Source organism: Harmonia axyridis, chromosome 1 (genome assembly GCF_914767665.1).
Source record: "Harmonia axyridis chromosome 1, icHarAxyr1.1, whole genome shotgun sequence".
Lineage (NCBI taxonomy): Eukaryota > Metazoa > Arthropoda > Insecta > Coleoptera > Coccinellidae > Harmonia > Harmonia axyridis.
Window position 1 is genome coordinate 60,770,025 of NC_059501.1, and position 21,184 is coordinate 60,791,208.

General features: G+C 32.8%; 2 protein-coding genes and 1 long non-coding RNA gene across 4 annotated transcripts in view; 1 reads left to right on the plus strand and 2 right to left on the minus strand.

Annotated features, from left to right (window-relative positions):
- Window positions 1-1,406: 1,406 nt before the first annotated feature.
- On the minus strand, window positions 1,407-3,549 carry LOC123688744 (methionine aminopeptidase 1D, mitochondrial). The gene is made up of 5 exons (XM_045627390.1): window positions 3,415-3,549; window positions 3,119-3,335; window positions 2,865-3,056; window positions 2,304-2,565; window positions 1,407-1,656 (listed from the first exon to the last, which is right to left on the minus strand). Exons 1-5 carry the CDS (start codon window positions 3,468-3,470, stop codon window positions 1,460-1,462), a joined length of 924 nt encoding a protein of 307 aa, XP_045483346.1. The 5' UTR covers window positions 3,471-3,549; the 3' UTR covers window positions 1,407-1,459.
- A 783-nt stretch (window positions 3,550-4,332) lies between these two features.
- The window catches only part of LOC123688743 (paired amphipathic helix protein Sin3b), a 40,884-nt gene continuing 24,032 nt past the window's right edge, over window positions 4,333-21,184 (minus strand). For both annotated transcript variants that reach the window (XM_045627388.1, XM_045627389.1), the window contains 2 exons: window positions 12,487-12,799; window positions 4,333-6,563 (listed from right to left, as the gene is read on the minus strand). In XM_045627388.1, the coding sequence (XP_045483344.1) occupies window positions 6,327-6,563; window positions 12,487-12,799 (550 nt within the window). In that variant the 3' untranslated portion in view covers window positions 4,333-6,326. The remainder of the gene's footprint in view (window positions 6,564-12,486; window positions 12,800-21,184) is intronic.
- The window catches only part of LOC123688745, a 43,676-nt gene continuing 35,327 nt past the window's right edge, over window positions 12,836-21,184 (plus strand). Inside the window, exon 1 of the long non-coding RNA XR_006750102.1 lies at window positions 12,836-12,850. This is a non-coding gene — a long non-coding RNA (uncharacterized LOC123688745). The remainder of the gene's footprint in view (window positions 12,851-21,184) is intronic.

A 21,184-nucleotide genomic window follows, 5' to 3' on the forward strand; every position in this document is an offset into this window, starting at 1 on the left:
GCTCATTAGATCTAAGTAGGATTTAATGAGTTTAAATTTCCCCTGCATCACAGTGACGGTCATAGTAAAAAATATTCGTAAGGCTACAAATAAATAAGAATAAAAGATTCCTTTCAAATCGTTACTGACGAGATATGTTTCAACACTTTTTTGGCCGACATATTTTATTTTTAATATACATGTTTGAATTAGATTTTAACGATAAATTGCATTTATATCAATATTACCTGTTTATGGGTCAAATTTCCAATTTCTTACAATATCTCATAATTTCATATGTAGTGAATAAATAAATCTATATTATTTAAAAATCGAATAGGTTCGTTATATTTTTCGAAATCTTGAAATCATTCATCTAGTTTTGAAATTGTCGTATCGAGAATGTATAAAAATTAACTTTGAAATTTCGCACTGCACATTGAATGGCTTTTCATCTTCATGTTCGTTGAAAAAAAACCCTTTTTTTCTTTTGGTCTGACTATCTGTACAGCTGATAAACATGCTTCACTGAGCATGTCTATAAAATCATTTTCAGATCTAATTTCGGTTAAAAATATTTTAATATCTATCAAAATTCGCACAGCTTCTGGTAAATTTTACTCATTTATTTCTGACAAAATATTGTACCAGACAACTAACGAACATATGAATTTCAAAGATTTTATTTTATTAATTTGGGACATTGATTTTTGTGTCTCTAGATTCAGCAGCATAGAGAGCAAGCAAATCTTTATAAACTTTTTATAATTCAAACCTTAGGGTTTTGATATCATCAATTCGACTCTCCCAATCAGTTTTAGACAGAAGATAGAGGATTGACTGTTAGCTCAGGAAGTTTTTTCCTAGGAATATCCTATAGATCGGTTGAGACCGAGATGAAAACATTTCCCGAATAATGTTCACTACTAAGTTGGGGCTATGTGTGGCATAAGGTTAGAAAAAAGGTTTTTCTTTTGTAAACCATTATGTTGGCACTGTTATCATAACCCTGACCTCTCATTTCAACGATATCAATATCCATTTCTTAAAAAAATTCAATAAAAAGGCAGTTAATCCCTGACGTCACTACTGTCACTAGTATTTGTAGCTGAACAAGATCCTAAAAAATTTGGCCAAATTGCTATCTTCTTTGAATTGTCATTAATAAGAATGAATCTAATAATAATCATTGTCTGTTCTTGTTAAGTAATGTTCAGTGTACAATCAAGAAACACCGACTTTATTTATGTATATGTTTCCAAATAATCTCACCAAGCAGCTTAATCTTTATATCTTTGAATATCATTTTATGCCGTCCCGACTAACTATTTTGGTGTTGAAGAGATGATTTGGTGAAATACCAATATCAATGAACATACAACCATGCACCCTCGGCCGTGATAAAGACTAAGAATTTGCATGAATCATAAAATTTTTTAAACATCACTATATTGAAAAAATACAAAGATTCTATTCAACATTAATCTGGTTTAGTGAGAATTTCAGCTCCATTATTTGTAATGCAAATGGTGTGTTCAAATTGAGCGGTTCTAGAGCCGTCAATTGTCACTGCTGTCCATCCATCTTCCAATATCTCTATCACTTCCGTTCCTTGACCAATAATTGGCTCTATTGTGAAAGTCATTCCAGCTTCCATTACTCCAGGATAATTATTCACTAAAAATTATATTATTCAAAATCTCATTACTTCATGGTAGGTATATGTAGTAGTATTTTTGAGCGCTTGTTATCCAAACTGGGAATGGTCTCAAACGATAAGGTTCGACTCATCGATGAACAATTCGTCCTCAAATTCCATTCTGTCTGCCGGATAGACGATAACTTTCGAATGGAAGGATATCGAAACACGAAAAGACACGACATGAAAAGGGTAGGTTCTGATCTCAAAGGTTAAGTGTGTTAGTGAATAAAATCCGGTAATGGGTTCCAAAGATATAGCCCTTCGAAGTTTTGTGTTCCTGTTAATTTCAATACAACAGGTAAGATTTGCGTTTGGATAAAGGGCAAAAACACCCACGGAGTCCTTGGTGATTAAATGAAATAACAGTTTGAAGCTCCATGCAAAATATCGAGCTGATCACCATCAGCAGAACCATAAAATTTCTGAAATAATAGAAAAGAAATGCCCAATATTTCTGCGACAACAGAAAAAAACTTTTTGCTTAAAAACTAATATTGCCAAAAAAACTGTGTGCCTAACGAGGACAGAAAGAATGTTTCCTGAATTTTATTTTCTGCCGATAACAGTTGCATACCACTTTCTATAATGGTTGATATAATTATTTTACTTTAATATCCTTCACCTGTATGATAGATATCAGGAGGTCCATGAAAATAAGTACCCAATCCATGGCCTATGAAAGCGGGTATCACATTAAAACCCATTAAATTTGCAGCCGTTGATATATATTCTCCCAAATCCCGAAACCTGCGACCAGGTTTACATATTTCAATGGCCATATTCAAGCATTCTTCTGTTGATTCCACCAAATCTGTGCCAATTTCATCTACATTCCCAACCAAAAAAGTTTTTGAGCAATCTCCATGATAGCCTTCAAGAAAAACCTGAAAAATGGTTTCAACTGACTAAGCTTTTACCATTTTCACTTCATTTCTGAATATAATATGAATTTCAGACTACAACAAACAACTTTATTGATCAATCAAAGTTTTGTGAAAGCTATAATTATTTTATTATATTTATCACATCACTGTTTACTAAACACACGCTTCTTGGGGATCTAATGTTAGCAACTATTTAATTTATGCTTCATTTCACTTGTTCAGTTAAGTATAAGTATATTCATTAAACATTAATCATTTCAACGGAAAGTCTTTGTTATAAAACTTTTTGAGAATCTTACCGTAACATCAACATTTATAATGTCTCCATCTTCCAGCGGCCGATCATCTGGAATTCCATGGCAGGCAACATTATTGACTGAAGTGCAAACAGATTTAGGGAAGCGTTTATAATTATAAGGTGATGGATATGCTTTATTTTCAATAGCAAGTTTATGAACTAACTTATCTATTTCATCTGTAGTTTGTCCAATCTATAAAAGCTCAAACAATTCAAAAATCAAAGTTCTATGCTCAATGTTTCATTTTCACATACTTTGATGCATTCACCAACTGTTTTCAGAATATTTGCTGCAAGTGTGCAGGACTTTTTCATTAGCAATATTTGATTAGGGTCTTTTATATCAATTTTATGTATACTTTCAGATGGTTCTCCTGTTGAGTAATAACTAGGTTTTGCAACATCATCGGGAATTAATAGAGGTTCAGAAACATTTCCTGGCTCTACTAACTTGTATCTTCCAAATCTAGAACTAAACTTCAGAAACAAAAAAAATTAATTACTTCCTTGCAATAATTTTGTTATATGCGTAAATTCATTAAAAAATTAACCTTTTATAACAAAAATATCTTAGGCTCTCAATAATAAGTTTTCTGGGAACAATCATTTTTATGCAGTGAACTGAAGATTCTTCAGTTAATCAGTTCACTGTTTTTATGATTATCAAATCAATTACTTAACCTATTTCCAGCCAGCTGATTTTGACAACACCGGTTTAAGCTTACCCTCCACTAGGGCCTAGGCCGGCGGGCCAATTCGGAAAAATCTGCCTGCTATGAACATTTGCATGCAACTGCGACCTTAATTTCGTAAGGAGCATACAGATCATTATTACTCAGTACCAGTATGTTTTTTTTTGGTTTATTATTTCCTTCTATCTCGAAGAATATTTCAAATCCAAAGATCTTTTCATAAAAAGCGACTTATGAGAAAAACCTTGCGGTAAATAATATTGTATTCAATGTATCCATTTCAGAATTTGATTTTTTGCCTTAAAACAAACTGGGAGGATCAATACGGACCAAATCCGAAGTTGATGAAGAAATAGAGTGAGTTATTTCTTCATTATAAAATTAATTTAGGAGGGTCTAGGCCCATTATTGGAGTAATGAATATAATTAATTTTTTTCCTTCAAATGAACATGAAGTTACGTGTTTTTGAAACACCTCCTCAGTTACGACAAAGTAAGGTGTCTACTGTGTCTGTCTATTGATAATATTTTGTTGTTGATAATTCTAGCTTACTTAAACTCGGGATTGCCGGCAGTTTTCTTTTAATCTATAGGTGGCACTATAAAATGGAAACGATAACTTCTATTGCTTTCTTCAGAAGGCACTATATAATTAAAGGTTCATATTTCCCATTGTTATAAATGATATTATCCGGATATTTGATGGTGCATAATACAATCGAACAGTGTTGGACCAAGGATGAAACCAATTTAGGATAATATGAAATAAAACATATATTATATAAGAATTGTTTTTTTTATAAATGTAGATACATTTTGATTCAAATATCAACTTTATACATATTGCTCTCTCACTTTCAAAAATGCGTTTTGTGAGATGACCATAAAGAAAATAACCAATATTTTTTGGAATTGCAAATGTACATTGAATAGTGTATAAAATGGAATGTATATTACATTAGTTTGGTTATTTTCTCATAGGGTTTATATAAACTATGGTACAAAAATGCTGACATGTCCAAAAAAATAATAATAATAACATGATCTAATTTACAACTTTATAAATTTTTCATTGAAAAGAAACTATTATCTTTTCTGAATTCCAAACTCCAAAGTAGTCATTACTTGTTTAATAAGACTTTTTTGGTAGATGTCAACATTCAGAATAAAAAATTGAAATGTCTCAACAAACCAAATGTAGAATATGTATATGTACATGACCTTAGAGTAGGGTGAATTGGTGTTTTGTTTTCTACAAAAACAATGAAGCAAGAAAAAACTTCTAGTATTTCAGGTATTTTTTTCACTTAGAATCTTCGGATATGAAATATTCAAATGAATAATAAATTATTGAAACAATCATAATACCAAAGTCTCCAAATGATTGTGCTATAAAAGATTTTTTGTTTTAATATTTATTGTATATAAAGTTGTAATAAAGTTACAACTTTCAATTGATCACATGACTTCTTTTCAAATAATGTTATAGCGATACCCTATATTCAATACAGAAGTATTATTAAACAAATTACATAAATAAAAATATTTACAGTAATAATTTTTGACCTGAAGCAATGAAGTATAGTATGGAAAATAATCTTCTGGGAAAATTAGCTTAGAAGCATATCCAGGAGAAAGTCTGTGGATTTTTTAATTTAAGACAAATAATTTTTTGTTCAATTAATTATTGATTTATTGCTACCTACCTTTGATCATCAGCTAGTTTTCAAAGATTATATTTTACAGCTATTATTGCTTCGATAAGTAACACTTAGTATGAAAATCAATATCGATGGTGGAATAAACACTGAAAATTTTTGTCTGAAATAATTTGAACAATTTTATCCAACTCAACATTCCATCATACACCTACTCCTTAGGAATGTAAAACTTATAAAATTTTAATGTGAAATATTTCCTATTGTTCCATAGATCACTTTTGCAGATTCAGGTAATTAAAAATATCATTAATTTTTTGATTGCCATATTTTACAGAATTATGAAGAGATTTGGAATCTTCGTTCAAACAGAGAATTCTTTACAATTCTATATGAGATAAACTATCTTGATTACAGATAACCATTAGGCCTAATATGACCACCTTTGGTTTACTCAATATTCACTGACAAACGTGAATTTAGTTGCCTACAAGAAATACTATAGTATTCATACCAGCAAGCAGCAGACTTCACATTGTCAATGATATCATAAAACCAGATGTGAAATTAATAGGCTTTAATGAGCATAAAATTCAGCTATCCTTGTGGTATTAAATTGTGTTGAATAACACAAAGTATTTTTCTGTATTTTTGGAAAGTATTTGAACAGTAAGCTATTTAAATGGAAACAGATTTCAGCACTGAGATTGTTTTCTCTAAGGTCATACTGCGTATGTACTATTAATTAATTAAAACACACAAATCCTGGATGAAAACAAATAACAACATGAAAAAACAAAGTGGGTAGATTCCACCATAATGTGACACCACATAATAAAATATGATCCACAATTCTTAGATAAAAACGAAACATACAAAATTAATTTTAAAAAATGTACAAAACAACTTAAGCTCCTATTCAATTAACGAACTTATAACTTAATTTCTCACAAACTAATAACGATAAGCATAATAAATAATATGTAATCAACACTGAACTGTAGACACAGATGATTTATCCTACAAGATCTTATGGAGGCACATTCCTTGTCAACTTCTAAGGTACATGACTTTTCAACAATTGCTTGTATTCTAAAACTACTATACTTTCATTCAGGTGCCGTCTTTCACGAGTTGGTCAACTTTATACCTGTTATAGGACGTATAGGGGGGCCTGGAGATATCATTGTCTGTTAGAATTTTAGTCCTGTTTGGTACAACACCTTCACATCGGCCCATCAACCAGTCTATACATTGTTTATGCTGCGAATCACTAACATTTTCACTTACCCACTCTTTCAACCAATATTTGAACCGCGTTGATAGACGCATGGTTATTCTTGGATGAGACTGAAAACAAAAAAAGGCTTTCAGTATTATTTTTTAAATTTACACTGTATGTGAAATTAAAAGTTTAGTAGTAAAGTAATCAAATTGATAAAAAACTACTTCACAAGAGAGACCAAATATTTTTTGTTAATTTTTCTTTGAAAGGCTTGAGAAGCTGATTTTCTTATAATGGTATGTACAAGGTGGGCAAATCCATTGTCTAGTGAGGGTATTTGAGAACTATAGGAGCTAGAAGAAAAAGGGGGGCATATATTATTTTTTATTGAGTAATCCGAATCCGAAAACAGAATCGGCATATCATTTTTGAATCTATCACGATAGTGATAGTATCGCAGCAACTGTCACCATGTAAACTACTTTATAGTTACTATCGTGATAGCGACAGTGCTGTCGCACTATCATGATAGTACTATCGCGATATTTACTATCACCGTGAAAATGAGCCTTTAGGGTCGAAATTTGGAAATTTGTCGTTTTCATGGTGTTGAATAATTCGTATTCAAAATCGATTGTTATAGGCACATTTTTTAAGTAAGGTGTTATGGTTGAATTTATCAACCCTGTAGCCATTTTGAAAATATAAATCATGTCATTTATTTTTCACTAGGAAAAATTGGAACTCTTTCCAACTTATCCGTTCAATATTGATCAATTAGTAGGCTAGCATTACCATTAAAACTATCAAATATGTATTATTTGTCAGGAACCGACCAGAAACACTGATTGGCAAAAAAAATTTCTGTCTTCATTTTCATCGATTTTTGTGAGATAGTTCCCCAAAGAGATAGCTCTATCATTTAGTCACAATGTATTTTTTTTCGAATATTGATCTTCATAACTATAAAGAACCTTTAAAAAAAAGTTTGTGTTGTCATCCCTTTGCTATGTAGCGGTGGACCTATTCTGATTGTGCTTGTTTATTTCATTCATAAGAATTGGGTTTGGTTTTTTTCGAATTAATTTTCATCTGCTATACCTACTATAGTTATCAGCATTTATACAAAATATTGATTTCTCAACAATTTAGATGGATCGTAATAAATCTTCCAGTATACAGGGTGTTTCCTAAACATGCGGCAAAAATTCAGGGGGTTGTTCCTTGGACTATTTTAAGCTTGTTTTGTCCTTGGATGATTTTTGAAAAACCTCTTTGTTTCGAAGATACAGGGCGAACAACATTTTTCATATTTTTAAAATTAATAATAGTTTAAATAAAAATGCGTACCGCACTGTGTTTACTAAGTAGGTACAATTTATTTTTAAATTTGTTTAACAACATTCCAATTACTAAAAACGGCCAGTTTTTTGACTAAAAATTGATAAGTGCAGATGGTAAAGGAATACAGATTAAACACGGTTTTCATTTGAATTCGTTTTGTGATGTATTAGCAATTTTTAGTCAAAAAACTGGCCGTTTTTAGTAATTGGAATGTTGTTAAACAAATTTAAAAATAAATTGTACCTACTTAGTAAACACAGTGCGGTACGCATTTTTATTTAAACTATTATTAATTTTAAAAATATGAAAAATGTTGTTCGCCCTGTATCTTCGAAACAAAGAGGTTTTTCAAAAATCATCCAAGGACAAAACATGCTTAAAATAGTCCAAGGAACAACCCCCTGAATTTTTGCCGCATGTTTAGGAAACACCCTGTATAATGAAACGATATAGAATAGAATCTCAAAATTTGTTTTGTAAACATTAAATGGATTGTTTTGGCGGTCTGGCAACGATGCTTTCCTTCGATCGCTGATGTCATGCCATTGCTGAAATAAATGAACTATAGAAACCACTTTAAATTTACCGCCGATATCAACGAGTTTAAGTAGTGTCCATTTCAATCTTCGCAGTTTTGAAGTGACAAAACATGTCAAAATATTAAAAATGTAAAAGTTATACGTTTATCCTCACCCCAATGATACGCCCCTGATTATTATGAAAAATTGAAATGCGACATTATTGAATTCCGTTTGGCCATCCGGAATATAACGTGTGTTCATTTAAATTCGTGGTTAAGAATGCTGGGGAGAAATTAGAATTCGCTACTTTTAATCTTAAACAAATGTTAGTGATATGGTACAAGCTAAGAGCTACTTGTAATCACAGAAAATCCACTCTAATTTCTCCACAGCACCGTTGACCACGAATTTAAATGAACGCTCGCAGGGCTCTAGGGCGTGGTAAAGGTTGCTTTTGCGACGGACGCAAGGTTCGCAAGGGCGCCCAAAAATATCAAAAGAAAAAATATTGGAGCACCAGGAGAAATGATTCGATCCCAACTAGGTTTTCATGAATACGCCTCGCAACGAGCTATGGCGAGGAATCTGGAAACATTTAAAATATTGCTAGCCCTCCCTAGAATTTTCGTACTAAGCCTAAAATAATCACAAGATCAGCAAAACTGAAAATATATGACCTAAATTATGAACAAGAAATACTATAAGAAAATATAATGGATGGAAAAAATCTTCAAAAATGGGGAGCGCTGTCTAATATATTGCTACAGGCGCAATAGTACCTAGATACGGCTCTGAACGCTCGTTATTTGAAAAAAGAACTGCCCAAGCGCCATCTGATGAGCTGTAGACTGCAAACAATGCATAGAAACAGCGTTGCCGTTCATACGATATTTATCGTTTTGTACGATAATTCGCTGCTCAGTACTATGTACGATACCTCATGTACAATAATAGCGTTTTGTACGATAATTTCAGCGTACCTATCATTTTAGCTAAAGTGTCCATAGATACTAAAAATATAATGAAACTCAGTATGGCCAGATTTAGTAGAAATCTACTTTTTCAGTATATTTTTCGCATTTTCATGAAGTTTTAAGTAGGAAGAAATCATTTGGTAGATTTTAGTAGTTTTGAAAAATCTAACCGAGACGGTTGGGAATGTCTAGACTCTAGAATGTTCCGATGAATCAATTCATCGTTCATTGGGGTTCTACGTTCTACGTGGATCTAGAAAAACGAACCTACTTAAACATAATAAAATCATAAAACTTCTTGGCTGTCGGCTGAAAATAAATACAAAGAATCATGGAATATCCGAAGGGTAGGTGCCTCATTAAAAACAGATTGTGTTCAAATTCCAGTTGAAAATATACCATTATCTCATATTTGGTATTCTATTTACTGAAAAAAAATTGTTGTAACAGGAATTTCATTGACATATTTGAGTGGTTGAATAATTGAGATTTGAATATATTCATTTCACACAACAAAATCGTTTTTTTGATGACCTTTATTTTATAGAGAATTTTTACGAAGATATTTCGATCCATTCTTTCACGATTTCCTTAAAAAATTTCTTGTTTTATTTTCGAATCTATACGCATCTCTACTATCTATCCTATTCATGAAGTAAAATTTAACCATAAGAGACATTAGAATAAGGTGTATTCTGAATAAAGTGAAAATACGACAATCTGTGAATAGGATAATACAGGTTCTCTGATCTTGTCTGATAATTAATTATTCATTAACCGTTTCGTCTAAATAAAAAATATATTACTTATTCGATACATTGCTTGTTTTTTCATCCTTGTTCACAAATTATTCTCGGAAAAATTTCCTTCATTTCGAATGTGTACGATAAAAATCAGTGGGATACGATAATATGTACGATAAAATACGATAATTTTAAACACGCGGTACGATATTTTAGGCTTGTCGACCCGGCAACGCTGCATAGAAAGGTAATAATTCGAATTCACCTAAAAATGTTTTCAAGAATGTGGTGTACAAGTTTTTCGGTCGTATTTCTGGACACCTTGCAAAATTCCACCAATTCTGAATTAGATATTTTGAAATTTTCGTTAGGGAAATTGAACCTTCACCTGGTAACTATGTACCAGTGATAACGAATTTGGCCGAGTTAACGTGTTCCGCTGTACATTCTCGTAAGTTCTCTTTATAGTCGATTGATGTTAAATGAAAATTAGTTTAGATAAATTGTGAGTGATAGGTGTTGAACTGTTGTTAGTGATCCCAAGTAGGGTATGAAAACAAGAACGAAAAACTGGTTATTGATACTTTTCGTAAGTTGATTACCTATTAGCCTATTCATCCTAAATAAAGTCGATAGGTAGAATGAACAAATCGTTAGTAAATGGTATGAATGAATATATGTTACTTTATTCCTCATACAGGACTTTAAAATTCATTCGAATGCGATTAAATTTCGCTGTAATATAATCAAAGTTTAAAGGCACATCTTTCAAGGAGAAGCGCTAACCGTAAACACGTGTTTCGGACTGTCGGCCCTCATCAGTACGGTAAAAAAGTTTGGTGGGAAACAAAAAACAAATGGAATCAACAACATAGGGTTGAAAATCCAAAACACGTGTTTACGGTTAACGCTTTTCCCTTGATTGATATGTCCATAAACTTTACTATTTCATGAAAACGGTTACATTTTTCGTGCCGGTGACGGCGTGGTATGATGTCATCATTCATTGTAATAGAAACCATAGATACTACCGTATACACAGAAAAGTGTGAAAGTGTTTCTGCGCCGTCTCCAAGCTTGGGATGAACTAACGGGGTGGGGTGTTTCAAAAGTAGATAACACTGTATGATGTTCGTAACTACAGTGACGACACGGCTCGTCAGCGTTTTGATTGGTTGGAGCCCTGTCCGCCATTAGGGGTCGAACTTTCACCAGAGATCTCTGCTTTTCACACTACATTCGGGTGCCGGGCGGCTGTTTCACATGCTTTGAAGCATTCTTGTTCAACTTGTTAGTGATTGTGACTGGTTTAGGGGGTTCAAACCCCCCTATTATTATTATTTGAACTGGGTTCATTATGGTTCGATAAGCCTTCCGGGAACTGCGACCATGTAGATTTGTTCTCTACCCTACTCATTCATGGAAACCCAAGGAGGTCGTCTCAAACCCCCCTAAAATGCGAAGATGTTATCAAAAGAAACTAGCGGTCGACCAACATTCGCTCATGCACAGTCGATAATCTGAATCTTGAAACACCGGTTAATGTTTGAATCTATTATTTTCCGCCGACCTTCAATGGCGGATGGCCGAAGTTGTTACTGTAGTATATAAAGTCACTGTATTCGTAACGCTGTGTCCTGCGTGAGCGAACTATTGCGAGCGATGCGTCCAAACGCGATTTATCAAACCTTGGAATATAATAGCGCTGTCTTACGTGCAGTCGTATCGGTCGTAAAACTGTTTCAGGCGAATTTCGCGCTCTGTCGGCGATCAAATTATTTGATATTTCCGAGCGGAATTCGCGCGAACTTCTGTAGTTCTTGTTGATGCAGGCACGTTTACTTCGATCGCTCTACAATGAATGATTTCAACGGAGTTTTAATTATTAGAAATTCCAGTATACTCTGGGACAAGACTGATAAAAGATATCATAATCGATTGTTGGTGGATAGAGAATGGAGTAGAATTGCCGATGAACTGGGGGAAACAAGTAAGATTGATAAATTAACTATAGTTTCGTTATAGCTTCAAATATGTTATGTAAAAATATAACACTTTTTGAATTCGAGAAATATTTTACAATAATAATAATGAAGGATATTCATTGAACTCAAACAAATTATAAGTAATTTCAGCATTATTGTCTAGTCGAATTTCAGTTTAACCGAAAAGTGAATGGCTAGCCGTCAACTCTCCTGCCATCTATTGAGCTAAACTAAAGTACAGTTTAGTTTTCCTGCATATACCTTAAGATACTCTTGTGAAGCAGTATAAATTATTATTCAATGTATTATAACAACCATTGAAAAATATGTCCGATTTGACGATAGGTTATTTAAACATTTAATATTATTTGTAAGCAACATCCACACCAAGTTAGAAGAACAGAGCATCCTACATAAATAAAGGTATAGCAGCTCATTCTTCAATCATGGTGTGAAACCAACTTTAAAACTAACAACTTACCTCTTTTGCTCTTTCTAAGGCACTTATTTTATAGATATAACTGTCTTTATTAGAGGTAAACACTATTTTTGAGTCTTGGGAGTTGAATTTGCATTCAGTGTCATCTGCCACATGATATCCTGGATGATTAGTTTGATTACGTTCTGGTGCTGTTCGTTCTCTTAACTCACGTTCAAATTCATCAATGCTATTTTCTCTTACATCATCATTTGCTTTATCACAATTTTCTTCTGTTGCAGATGGAAGGTTCTGATGGTTTTTGGCTGATCTCCTTGAATGACATGTGTTCTTCATGGCCCTCTTTTTATACAATCTGAAATAACATGTCATCAGTGTAACTCGAAAAAAAAAACCTACTTAAAACGTAAGTAAATCAAATAACTTACAAGGTAACTATATCAAACAATTATTGGACAAGATTTCAATATTTTATACAACGTTGTGAATGCTAATGAAATATTAAATTTTTAAAAAGTTCATATAACATTTTCACCTTGAATATTCAACTTTTGTAAATTGAATAATTAATGAGATGAAGTCGATATATTACTCAGTTTTGATTCCATGTTTGAATAAAGGATTATTGACGAATATCATTGAACTAATGGATTAAAGTATTATTTGCTTACACATTCGAGTTGAATTAGTTGATATCAATCAAATTTTGCAAGTTTGTTATTCATATGTAGACCAGACATTGAAATATCAATTTCAATATATTTGTAAGTTTGTAATTATAATAATAAACTATTTCTACTCCCTAATATGATTTAAAGGTGTAGTTTTGAAAATAGTCAACCAAAAAACCTTTTGGTTTTATTTATTCACTCATTCCCGTCTCCAAACTGGAAAAGTTAAAACTTAAATTTAAGTTTTATTTCTGGCATCTGTCCTGGGCGCACTTATATTGAGAAAAAAACACATTTGATAAGTTTCTAACTTAATATTTTAATTTTCTCTGATCTATATTTTATTATGTATATTATTGGGCCTAATCTGGCTAGAGGGGGAGGGGTGTCTCCGTTCCAAATTTTGTTTTCCTGGTATTCTTAAACTGCAGATTCGATCAATATAAAATTTTGCATTTAGACATAAAATAACAATTTCAAGTGTTGTGATAAATTTCATTGTGTCGCGTAATCATAACCATGGAATATTGAAGAATATCGTAAAAATTACCCAATATTTCTGTGACCTGAAAACCGAAAGAGTTGAAATTTCAAAAATAATATTGGAATACCCAAATTTCTATGACAACAGACTTGTGGCTGAAGTGAAAAAAAATTTATAACAAAACGTCAATTTAAAATCGCCAAGGAGATGAATGAAAAAAGTTAGAACATATTCTATTCGAATAAGAATATTTCCAGTCGATATTCCTATGTACAGAGAGATAAAACATATTTTATTGTCTGGACATAGCAAGAACTATTGAACTTCGGTTGTTCAGCTGAATTAAAATATATAGTGAAAAAATATATATATGTCTACATATTTATGTATAAAGCTTGTGCAAACTGATTATTTACAATTTATTTATTTGGGTACATCATAGGTTTCTCCTATTTTCTGTGACAGGTAATTGTGGGAAATGTCCTTGTGCCTCAGGTATGATTGTCTTCATGGTTCCATTGTCTGGCATATCTTCAAGCTTATTGTACAATTTGGCATCTAAGTTTAGAAGCCTGCTTGGGTTCTGTTTGTTATTGTATAAAGCAACTAATTGGGTGGATTGCATTTAATAGCAAAGTATTGGGTGTCCTATTCGAAATTTATTTCTCAGGCTGTTTCTAAGTTTTAGTAGATAGATGATCCGGTTTATTTCTCCAAGTAGTTCCCTAAGTCTTTCCTCTCTATTTTCGTCTGGGCCATAACTTCCCATGTTCCTGGATCTTACGATTTTACATATTGCCTTCTGGCTAGTTTAAACATGTACTATTCTAGCTTAGGAATTGTTTTGAGTAATTTTTTCATTTCTGATAAAAGAGATCAACCCCTCTGTTTTATTTTGTATCATTTCCAATTCCTGGTTTTTGTTTCACTTATATACGGCATTGTTGGTCTTATTATAGCTCCATAGATCCTCACGTGTATAGCTTCTCATCTATCAGATGCAGTTTTTAATTCCCTCCATTATTCTCTCACTTCTTCCATTTCTTTGTTGAAGTGTAGTATACTAGAGTAATCTAGTTGATGGATTCAATTTTTTTTTGTTTTCTTGTTTTATGTAAGAAAATGTCTCAATGTTTTTGAGAATTGGAACCAAAGTCCTGCTGATTTTTAGTGCTTGCTGAGACTGGTTCCCTATAGGGTCTAGGGTAGTATGCAGGTTTATCAAAACAAAAGTAGCGAGTCAGTTCTTTTCAAAAAGCAGTACAATCACCTGTATTGTTTGACATCTTATATATCTAATTTCATCTTAATATTATAAAAAAAAATCTGAGAGATAACTATTAAAGTTCTCTGCTATTTCAATTATATATACCTGTTTATGTTCTCATTACAATAGAGCTTAGTTAGAAGGGTTGAAAAAAAAAATACATTGAATTTTTTTTATGATGAGTTTATTATCAATAAAAATACATTATATTCTATAAGCTCATTAGATGGTAAAAGGCTTCAATACATCATACACCCCATTTAACAAGTGATGACTCTTTCACGTTGTCCTTGTCTGAGGTCAATTGAGAAGGCTGCTCCAGAAATAGTTGGATGAGATGATTTGTGTGTGCTTCCATGCCATAGATTTACAGTATCGTGTTTTATGACGTGTTCAACGTAAGGTAAATTCATATTGTGGAGTATTGCATTGGCAGCATACAAAGGTGCATTTATCATAGCCTGAAGAATTTTTTATTGAGATCTTTGAACGACATTAGACCATAGGTGTTCGATCACTGTTTGTATATCAAGATTTTGATCTAGTGATAATTTGAATTTTCCTCCCAGAAAAGCCAGTTTAGTTCGTGAAACTTGTTTTTTTTTTGCTAGGTGTTGTTTCAAATTTAGGTTTTCATTTATATATAGGTCCTAGTATCACACCGAATGCTTTTGCTGTATAGGTTTATTATTGATTTTAAAACCATTTTACAGTATTTTAGGAGATGAGAAGTGTAGTAGAGGGTCCAGTACACTTCCATGGGGCTCACCTGCTCAAATTGCTTCATGGTTGAAATATTCACCATTAAATTTTGTCCTAAGGTTCCATTCATTCGTTTAGATATGAATTGAACCGTTTGAAGTACAATGGGAGCTTTTCCTTGATTTTGTGATGAAGGTCTTCATGGTATACCATATTGAATGACTACCTTTTATCCAAAAATGTGTAGTATTTTTTCTCACTCTATGCTGTACTGTCTTGAACATTTCAACTTCCCCTTTCGGCAAATCCTCCAGCAAGTTTGCTGTAATTTTATCTGGGTCTGGAGATTTGTTGTTCCTAGCATACATTAATTATACGAACAGTGCGGAAATATCGACCAATCTCAGACAAACATAATCTTGCTTTAGCGAAAGAGAGAAATATAGTCATCGTCATACTGCAGTCGACTTTGGCGATTTTTTTCACGTCTTTACTTATTTATTTGTAGGTGATTAAAGAATTCATAAACTTGTGTTACAAGCTAGAAGCAGAGAATTTTGAGATTTGGCACGTTTCAAGAATAACAACTGTGTTTTAAATATTACTAATTTTTATTGCTCAGTTTCTACGAAAATAACTATTCAATATGAACAAAGTCAAGTGAGTGTTTATTGTTGGATAATATTTATTTAGTTGAATTGAAAATATTGATTTTTAGCGATAAACTGACCTATCCCATTTGCCATGTATTCAACTATGTCGGCAAAAAATCGCCATATAAAAGATGTTCACCATAAAAAAGCCAACAGTTAATATGAAGTATTCTATTTTCTCCGAAAATATCTCTTCAATATCATGAAATATTGTAGTAATAGTAAAATTTTTATTAGCTTCAAGCAACATAATTTATAATATAACAATACAATAAAAGTTGAACAGCCATAAATTTCATATCTATTCCTAATATCACATATTAACACAGGTTCTGAATATATAACAAACAAAATGAAACTTTCTGTTGAATTGAGATAATGTAATGTATGGATAATTCGAACAGAAAGTTGGCAATACTTGTTTATCGAATCATTCGGATTATAGAAATCAAATTGAATGATATCTATAATCCAAACACATTCAGATTATAGATTCATTTCTAATGCGTGTGAACATATTTTCATGAAAAAATGCTGTACATAGAATGAATATGTTTTGCAAAAACTAAGATAAAGTATTGACAGACTTTTGTCGAATTCTTCTTAGAAGAATCACTTCATGCGATGGCAAATCATTTTTTTCTGCCCATCGAAGGTATGGATTGAATGATGTGATTGCCTCTTTAGTGGACACTTTCTGAGAAGGTTCATCTTCGTCGTCAGAGCTTTGATTTTGACATCAGCAATTGTCTCATCATCTTCCAAAAACTCTGTGTCCTAATTTTCTCTAACTAAATCAAGTATAGTATATCCAAAGTCACTTGGAGGAAGACTTAATATTTCAATTATACAAGGGTTGTCCAAGTTTTCAGAAATTCCTTTGGAATTTATGAAAATATTGCTATCAATACTCTCAAATAAACCCCGGTATGTAGCAAATCGTCTTGGAAACAAGAATGTCCCGATTAGATTGATCTTATTGGCTGAATATTTCCCCTCGTATTCCCCTTTGAGAGCGTTTTTGGTTATCCTCATTGGCTGCATCTATCACTTCTTAATTACTTTCTAATAATTCGCATAGACCAGTGTGGTCCATAGGGGTATTATTGAAATGCATTTTTACGTAGTTTTAGTTCATTGTGTGGTTGATGCTTTTAATGATTTCGACTATGATGTTCGGCACAATTCTATGGCTTATGTAAAAAAAGATGAATATTTCGCAATCAAATCTATTCCTCCATTTACTTTCAAAGTCAGACTTGATATATGACGGGTTCTGAAGAAAATGATTTCGCATCCTACATATTATCTTCATTCCACTGAAGGAAGAATTGATTAAAATGAGATTAACCAACAAAATTTTCATTACATTTTCTGATTTTAGCAATGTTATTACTGGTTTGAGAAATCATGTAGAATAGGCATATGATGTTGAGGCTCTTAGTACGTCAAATTAGCAGCCACGAAGCCAGATCGAGGAATCAATCAAGTATTTTATAGAAAATAGAAATATTTCACCATTTCCTGCCATCAGTCAGGACAGTTTTAATAATAGGTTACATATATCTCTGAATATTCATTCTGATTCTGAATACGAAAAATTTAAGAGTCATCGAGGAAAAACTTGAACTGAGGAAATACTACAATTTCTAACTGAGTGGAGTAGTCTATGACTTCCGGAAAACATAGAAACTAAAATCGAAATTTGGATAACTAAATTTGACATTTCATGAACTGTCATTATTCGTAATTGAAAATTTTATTGGTTTATGGATTTTCAACCATCTCAACTCAATTTATTACAATTCATAAAATTTCGACTTTTTAGTTTCTTTTTATGTTTTCTGGAAGTCATAGACTACTCTTTTCAATGAGAAATTACAGTTTTCCTTAGTTCAAGTTTTTCCTGGATACCGCTTTAAGTATAGGATTTGCTTGAGACCTCTCTCTCTTTATACCTACTTAAAATTGACTGAATGAATAAAAAATATAGGTTTTTTTCCAAAAAACTTTTTGAGTGACTGGATGTCACTCAAGGATTTCAAGGTCATGCACCTATTCTACCCTAGTTTGTCTTATCTTCAGACAGAACATTTCCGAATTCATCTCAAACATCGTGCTATTATAATTCTATGCAACGATCAGTTCATCGTTGATAACGTTCCTTGATAGCACCGTAGAATGACATAGTATCATTTTTGATGTAACATCGAAAGCTACTCACGTCACAAATTTTCTGAAAGAATCGACATCTGAGTCCCATACATACGCAAAAATATTATTTTCAACTCAAGGGTTTGAAAAGTGTGCGCCTATGGTTTATGACTGTTTTGCAATTATCTCTGGCCAAGCGTTTTTATAGACTAGTTCAAGTGACTTTGGATATACTATACTTGATCTAATTCTTCTACTTCTTCTTCACGCAAAAAATTAAATCTGCTAGATTCCATTCTTCCTTTCGGATTGCAGAGTTCAAGTTGTTTGGATTATACATATCATTATACCGTTCGGATTATCCATTATTATTATTTGAACTGGAGTCGTTGTGGCTCGGTAAGCCTTTCGGGAACTGCGACCATGTAGATCTTTTGTTCTCTACCCTACTCATTCATGGAAATTCAAAGAAGTCGTCAATGGCGTTGATAAAATTAACAACCTCCTTAGGGACCTTGGCCGTTGCCTCTCGGGTATCCAAGATCGGCTTCCCCTTATAAATGGTTCTTAGGCCATCCAGCTCTGGATACTTGCATACCATGTGTTCAGCTGTTTCTGCTTCTGATCCACAGAGCCTGAAAATCTTATCTGCTGACTTTCCCATACGGTACAAATTATGTTTGTACCGCCAGTGCCCCGTTCAGTAGTCCCACCATCCCCCTTCGGCTCGACTCGTGACAGCTTCAAGAGCTTTCTGGCATAGGTAGGTAAAATCATCACGAATTTCTTGGCCTGAGTAAGTCCAGGAGTGTTTGTCCTGTTTTTCAACTTCCATTGCTGGACCTGTGCTTCAAATTGGTCTTTTCCTAGCCCACAGAAAGGCTTAGGTCCAGCAGGTGTTAATCTTGATGCACTTTTTGCAAGTTCATCGGCTTTTTCGTTTCGTTCAACACAACAGTGCCCTGGTACCCATAGTAGAGTCACTTTATTGCCTCTGGCCATCGGATTATCCATACATTACTGTAGTTCTCTCCAATCCTCATAGCAAAAATGAAATTTTACATATAAACATTTATAAACATAACAATGATAGAGTTTGTATTATTATTTTTAAAAGTATCTAATGATGTTTGCTTGCGGCTTCTTCGGGTAACATTTCGATAACAAAACAAAGATTTCAAAACAATTTATATAGGTAACAAAAATATGAACGTTGACTCGTAAAACATGAAAACTAAAAAGAACATAACTTTACAGATATAATGGACTTTTGCCGCTTGGGATTTCAAAACTATCTGAAGATATTCAATAACTGTTACTGTAGTTGGATATTGGTATAACCTGAGATTATACGCTATACAATATTTACTTCCAATGCGTCAACTCAGTTGATGTCCGAGGTACAAATAAAATAAATGGAACAGAGGTGTAAATCCTCATTGGTCGAGATTTTCGCACTGACCGTAGAATTATTGTATGTTGTTCTTAAGTCGCTGTATTTCTCTCAACAGGTCGTTGAGACCAATTCTGTGCAGTCTCTTAAAGACATACCTCACCAAATCATAGCTTATATGCCTGCGGATGTTTCTTCAAGTCATTATGAAATTGTCTTGCTGTGACATGCTTCCGGCGTAAAGCTCGTAGAGTTAAAAAAACGGTTGTCTTCGCGCTTCGTAGACCTTGTACGCTTCTTTACTGGTCGTCTTCCATATTCACCAGTCTCCCTATATCTGGCCACTGCCCTGGATTCACTTGGCTGATTGATATGCAGCAAATTTGTAACATACTTCAGACTTTGTCGGTCTTAGATTGATATAATGATCCCGATTATTCTATCTTGGGTTGAATTATTTGGTATGTTTAGGAGAAAGTTATTTTAATAAAATAGGCATCGTAAGCTGAGTAGAGATTAAAATTGTACTTTTTTGATATCCTTTTCAGACAAAAAGACATGACAAAATATGTATATTATTTTTTCTTTTGCATACTGATAATCATATTTCTTCATATGAATATGAGGAAAGTATATCAATCTATCTGAAATTTTAGAGCGCTTTAATGCTTATGAGAAACTTTTTTTGCAAAGTGTAGTTCTTGAGCTGGAATCAATGCCAGATGGTTAATTTTATCATGCATAGCTCTGTAGTTTCAGGGTTTTTTTCGATACTTGCTCAGTTTCATTTATCGGGTACAATAACAAAAATTAACTATGGAATTTTCCAAAAAGATTAGAACTTTTTGATTTGAATTATGATCAATATTCAGAATTGAAAATAATGAAATATTTAAAATTTGGAAAAATAATGTTCAATTACCAAATTCGTATTTCTTAAGGCATTATCTTCTCTGGGTGAAGCTAAATTTACAATTGCGATTCTGCTATCTCAATAGTAAGATTCTCTCCATTTATTTCCTTAGGTTCTATTAATGAACTTTCAGATCATCTGCCTTTAAAAGCAGATAATACTATTCTTCTGCACCACTTCGTTTCTCAAACTCCTCTACTTTTTGATTGGCGCTTTCAAGTTTGTCGTTCCATCCATTTCCAAACGTTCTTCTTCCACTATTACTCGACATTTGAAATTTCCAGTTCATTTGTTTTTCATACAACGTCATAACCATCCAAACGTCACTTTCAAATTTTTATTATTAGTTTGAATGATATCTTCAAAGATGATCTCCGAAACGTCTGCCATATATATGAATAAAACAAATGTTTTCCACTGGAAATTCAATTCTCCTCTAGTTTTTTCAGTTAGGAAAACTTGCTTGTTCTTGTTTTTCGAATTCAGTAATGCAATCTTGTGTT

Bases quoted from the DNA above. Each gene is read 5' to 3' on its own strand.
- LOC123688744 (XM_045627390.1), bottom strand. From the start codon at position 3,470: ATGATTGTTCCCAGAAAACTTATTATTGAGAGCCTAAGATATTTTTGT. The intron at 3,336-3,414 runs GTTAATTTTTTA...TCTGAAGTTTAG, and splicing joins AGATATTTTTGTTATAAAAG to TTCTAGATTTGGAAGATACA. The intron at 1,657-2,303 runs GTGAAGGATATT...TATAATTTTTAG, and splicing joins TCCTGATATCTATCATACAG to TGAATAATTATCCTGGAGTA.